The 6,077-nt window shown below is 40.2% G+C and overlaps 1 protein-coding gene across 1 annotated transcript; it reads left to right on the top strand.

Annotated features, from left to right (window-relative positions):
* Positions 1-1,600: 1,600 nt before the first annotated feature.
* WDR5B (WD repeat domain 5B) lies at positions 1,601-4,499 on the top strand. The gene is made up of 2 exons (XM_059391060.1): positions 1,601-1,777; positions 2,108-4,499. Exon 2 carries the CDS (start codon positions 2,178-2,180, stop codon positions 3,174-3,176), a length of 999 nt encoding a protein of 332 aa, XP_059247043.1. The 5' UTR covers positions 1,601-1,777; positions 2,108-2,177; the 3' UTR covers positions 3,177-4,499.
* The last annotated feature ends 1,578 nt before the right edge of the window (positions 4,500-6,077 follow it).

Here is a 6,077-nt window from a genome sequence, read left to right as displayed (position 1 = left end):
AATTTGCACTACCTAAGACTGAAGCTTTTGTCCAATTCCTGTCCAAATTCCAAACTAGAGTAGTAGGGTCTTAAGGTAATGAGGTTATATTATTATACGATTGTTATAGGTGATTTAATTATGTCGTTGTGCCTCATTTAAAGGCCAGACTTTCAATTATCCCTAATAAATATAGGCTAAGAGAATTCGTTCCTAAATGCTTTTAACTGCTGGCTAACAGAAAACATCATTAAGAGATACTTGCGGCGGGGAGCCTGGCTAAGTGGTATAGCACGTAACTCTTGAGTTTACGTTAAAAAGAAAAAAAAGCAAAAGAGGTACTTGCCTCTAGACTTTAGCTCAGCGAAAGGGGAAACCTTGTAAACAACAACATTTTTGAGCACTCTTTATTGAGCAATTACAGGTAAGTAGAAATTTATCAGGCTTCCAATTTTTTTGGTAAATTTTTTTTTTTTTTTTAAGTTAGCGCTCTTCGCCCCCGGTGGGGCTTGAAATCGAAACTCGATCAAGAGTTGCATGCTCTGGGACGCCTGGGTGGCTCAGTTGGTTAAGCAGCTGCCTTCGGCTCAGGTCATGATCCCAGCATCCTGGGATCGAGTCCCACATTGGGCTCTTTGCTCAGCAGGGAGCCTGCTTCTCCCTCTGCCTCTGCCTGCCATTCTGTCTGCCTGTGCTCGCTCTCTCCCTCTCTCTCTGATAAATAAATAAAAAATCTTAAAAAAAAAAAAAAAAGAGTTGCATGCTCTAGGGACTGAACCAGACAGACACCGCAGTAAACCTATTCTTGTTTAAAGACAGTAACTTAACATCTGAAAAGCATACATCTTTACATAGCACTCTCAGGGCCATTAAACAGGTCTTACAACTTCAGACTCTCTGCAGCCAATTAACTTTACACCTTTCTCAATCACGTCCCAGCAACTTCTCTTTTTCGGTCTCAAGCACCTATGCAGATTTGACCTGTTCTCTTAAAAAGTTTAAGAAAGCGCAAGGAAATGCTAAAACAAACGTTTGCTCGTTTCCCCGGCACTACCACGTCCTAAGCACTGGCTTCTGGAGGCCCACAACACATTCCTTCCCGAAATGTTTACCCCAAACTTTTAAACCAGAAGCTTTACAATCTGGGCATAAAGTCAGTCAAGCTCCCCCTTGCCTATCTGCAGTCTTAAGCACACGCCACCAGCTCTGTTCCACAAGAGTAGAGAGGAGCAGAAGCCGCCCGTGAAGCCGATGCTCAGTCACCGGCGCCTGGGGCGGGGGCTCGACGACTAGCTAGTGCCAAAAGTGAGCTAACTCTCCACTAACGGAATCGGAAAATTCCGTTCTTTCTTGTGACACGGCTTCCAAAAAGAAATGAATGTTCTTTGAAACATTCACTGCTACTGACGCTGGTCAGTCAGGTCCGGGATAAGACCAGTCAACCTACCCACAGGCCAAACAAGGAAGTCCTGCGTTTGCGTGCGGCCGCCTCCGGCGAAGAAGACCGGAAGGAACGCCAGCGCCTTCCTTTGCGCAAGCGCAGGCCGACCTCTCCCATTGGTCATCTCAGCTCGAAGTTGGCGTGCTCATGCGCTCCGCTGTCCTGCCAGCTGGGTTGCATTGACGTGGACGTGTGCCCTAGTGTTTATCCGGCGACTGCAGCCCACAGGCCCGCCGGGCCGCAGTTCATGATGCTTACGGAGGTTTTTTTGTTTGTCATTATTATTTTTTTTAACCTTCTGAAATCCTTTGTTTAAGCCGGTGATTCATTCATGCTCAAGTACCGAAAGTCTGACTGGTAGGCTTGCTTAGTGTTCTAAACGTTTCGGGGTAGGGGGAGGGGAGGGGAGAAAATACTTCCTGTAGGTCACCCACGCCTCTAGTCACTTTGCACGGCTTTATACGTTCACAAAACACCCAAAACATACCTCACTTGCCGACAGCGCATTGGACCCTTTTAATGTTTTTATCAAGTATTTGTTGACAAAGGAGGAAGAGAGGAAAAAGAGGTCCAAGCCGTGCTGCTGAATCATTGTATAGAGAAGTTTAAAGACAGTCCGGAAATTACAATCACTAAAAGGCTGTTTATTTTTGAGTCTGATGTTTTTATCTTCATTTTGCTGGGCAGAAAGAATATTGAGCTTCCTGGTTCAGGGCCGGACGCTTACCTAACCTACTGACTTGGGAGCTTCAGAACCATGGGGACAAAGGAGGCAGGGGATGCTAGAGCAGCAGAGTTGGGCCTCCTCCCCTCATCAACCAACCCAAACAAGCAAATGTCTGAAAAACCAAACTATGCTCTTAAATTTACTCTCGTGGGACATACGGAAGCAGTATCATCGGTTAAGTTTAGTCCTAATGGAGAATGGCTAGCAAGTTCTTCTGCTGACAAAGTAATTATAATTTGGGGAGCCTATGATGGAAAGTATGAGAAAACACTTCATGGTCACAATCTGGAAATATCAGATGTTGCCTGGTCATCAGATTCCAGTCGCCTTGTTTCTGCCTCAGATGATAAGACGCTAAAGATTTGGGATGTGAGATCTGGAAAATGTTTGAAAACGCTGAAGGGGCATAGTAATTATGTTTTTTGCTGTAATTTCAATCCACCATCCAATCTCATCATTTCAGGATCTTTTGATGAGAGTGTGAAAATATGGGAGGTGAAAACAGGGAAGTGCCTTAAGACTTTGTCTGCTCATTCTGACCCAGTTTCTGCTGTTCATTTTAATTGTAGTGGGTCTTTGATTGTGTCAGGTAGCTATGATGGTGTTTGTAGAATTTGGGATGCTGCATCAGGTCAGTGTTTAAAAACACTTGTTGATGATGATAACCCTCCTATCTCTTTTGTAAAATTTTCTCCAAACGGAAGATATCTTCTAATTGCAACTTTGGACAATACTCTTAAACTGTGGGATTATAGCAGAGGCCGATGTCTGAAAACATACACTGGTCATAAGAATGAGAAATACTGCATATTTGCCAATTTTTCAGTTACTGGTGGAAAATGGATTGTGTCTGGATCAGAAGATAATCTGGTTTACATTTGGAACCTTCAGACTAAAGAGATTGTACAGAAATTACAAGGACATACAGATGTTGTAATCTCAGCAGCTTGTCATCCTACAGAAAACATCATTGCATCAGCAGCATTAGGAAATGACAAAACAATTAAACTGTGGATGAGTAACTACTAAACCCTTTAGAAATCAACTAGTAGAGCCAAATTGGCAAAAAAAAAAAAAAAAGGGGTATTTAAAAAGATGGTTTCTCTTAATTTTGGTATGGTTTTGTGTTTCTTTTGAACATTGTCTTACTCTAACAAATAAACAAATAAAATCTTTAAAAAAAAAAAGAAAGGGGGGTTGTGGTGGAATGCCTGGGTGGCTCAGTCAATTAAGTGCCTGCCTTCGGCTCAGGTCATGATCCCAGAGTCCTGGGGTCAAGTCCTGCATTGGGCTTCTTGCTTGGTAGGGACCCAGCTTGTGCTCACATGTTCTCTCTCTGACAAATAAATGAAATCTTAAAAACAACCCAAAAACCCATTGTCTTAGATTAAAAGATTTCAGACCTATAACCTAAATTTACAAAGCAGGACAACTGGAAAAGCAAGTCTAGAACTTAGGGCTTCTGACTTTTAATCTTCAGGTCTGGTATTAACTCGTGTCTATTCCTGAATAGGTTCCCACTCTGTTCCTCTGAGTGTATTTGAGAAATATTTGAAAGTAAGGTTGACAAAACAGGATGACTGATTAAGTGAGGGGAGTCAGAGTTTGGCATAACTCCAGTGCTCCTGATTCGGGAGATCAGATGAGTAAGAACATAATCCTGGGATAGTGATGGAATGGAGATGTATGGCAGATGCCACTCACACGTGAAATGGTTCCATGGAATCAAGTCTATAAATTGGGAAAAATAAGTCATTGGTTCGGTCTGTTAAACATCTTAAGTTTTGTATCGAGATAAAAACTGAAAGTAAATCAAAACATTATAAATGGCATTTTGCTGAGGGACTTCTCACTACCCTGGTTAGATTGTGCCTCATGATGATCAAGCAAACTAAATGTCTAAATGGTGTGGCTATTCTCTTTCACTATGTGTCTGACCTAGTAACTTGAAACCGAAATCACCACTTTGTGGACCAGCACTGCCTGCTTGACTGGAACCACAACTGACAGCTGAGTTAGGTTTTGTTTCTTTCTACAGCGACTGTTATATAAAGTTCAGAATATATCTTTTACCAGTTTGTATTGTAGCTGTTTCATGGGCCATGTTTCCATAAATTATGAGCTCTGTAAAGAAGTATGTTTTACTCATTTTGGGACGCCTGGGTGGCTCAGTGGGTTAAGCCGCTGCCTTCGGCTCAGGTCATGATCCCAGCGTCCTGGGATCGAGTCCCACATCGGGCTCCTTGCTTGGCAGGGAGCCTGCTTCTCCCTCTGCCTCTGTCTGCCATTCTGTCCGCCTGTGCTCGCTCTCTCTCCCTCTCTCTCTGACAAATAAATAAATAAAATATTAAAAAAAAAAAAAAAAGAAGTATGTTTTACTCATTTTGTATTCTCAGTATTTATATATATAAGGGATTAAGGTAATGTTTGATGAATGACAATGAATTATACCACGACTTTATTCACTCCTTGCCTACTTTCAATAAACATTTGGAATCATGTCCCCATACTATTTTTGTTTATTAAAATAGTATCAGACCATAGGCTTGTCTATTAACTTTATTCAGATAGGGCTTATAGGAAATAAAAAGTGGGAAATGGTTTCTGCCCACTTTACCTACAGAGACATGATAAACGTGAAAAAAAATACAGAAATTAAGCAAAAAAAAAAGTAAAACAATAATTGAAAGTAATAGGGGTAAATTGCCTTTTTTTGTATACTTTAGTATCTTAAAATAGCGCTCATTAAGTCTGATTTGCTTGATAAGTTCTGAGGAATATAAGGTATTAGGGTTATTAATAAGGAATGACTGTCAAGAAGGTGTTATGTGAGGGTAGTGAGAAAACTTGGATTGGACAGAGACAACTCCAAAATTCTGGCCAAGAAATTTATATTTAACCCATAAAGTAGTAGTTACTCTAAGTAACTGAATAGGAAAATGAGACAAAATGAAAAATGATTATGAAAATTCTTGCTGTACAGTAACATTTGTGAGTTTTGGTTTAATGAAACTTTTTTTTTTTTGCAATAAATCTCCAAGATAACACTTTAAAATACTTATTTAGAAGTTAAAAATGATAGTGTTCTATGAAGAAAAATTACTTATTTTTAAAAGAAATAGGTTAAAGTCAAAGAAGTTGGTATCTAAAAAGCTAAGGTCCAATTACTCTAAAAGTGTATCAAGAAATATCACCAACATCATCAGATAAAGAAATCAAATGTGGTATATTCCATTTCACTTAGTAGTTTATTAAGTCAAGTTCCAGTGCAGATGCATATATTACTTTCTATCAGCTATACTCCTCTGGAGACAACTGGCTATGCAGACTTGTCCATGTCATCCATTAATATGAGGCACGTGAGAATATATGAAATATATAAAATAGAATATTTAAAATAGAATCCAACATCCAATACCTAAAAATGAAATGGCTTGGCATCCCAAAATGTAAATGAAATATATAACCATGTGCAAATGCTTATCTTTCAAAACTTTTTAAGAAAATGTATTTGAAAGATATTCATAATTGAGAAATTCAGTGTAAAGGCAAAAGGAAGAGGACCAATTGGAAATTCTAAGCTATGGAGTAGAAAAGGTGACTGATGGCCCCAAGCAACTTCATGGTGCTGGGATTTCAGAGTTCTCAGAAACTTGTGGCCAGACCACTGTCATCACCTTACAGGAACCTTTTATAAGACTGCTCTCTGACATGCCTCTGTCTGTCAGCATGCCCGAAGATGGAAGAGTCTGATCAGGCTGCTTTGCAGGACTTTCAGAAGCACCACTGCATTTGGGGAGGTTAGCTCTCCAAGATGCACCTAGGCAGAGTACACAGTTGGCCTTCCTTATCTCTCTAGAAATGAATACACAGAAATATAGAACTATAAGCCATTTAGCTTCTGCAGAGAAAATCACTTTGGTAATGGAA

The sequence above is a fragment of the Mustela nigripes genome, chromosome 2 (genome assembly GCF_022355385.1).
Source record: "Mustela nigripes isolate SB6536 chromosome 2, MUSNIG.SB6536, whole genome shotgun sequence".
In the NCBI taxonomy this organism is placed as follows: domain Eukaryota; kingdom Metazoa; phylum Chordata; class Mammalia; order Carnivora; family Mustelidae; genus Mustela; species Mustela nigripes.
This window is presented reverse-complemented; position numbering and strand designations above follow the sequence as displayed.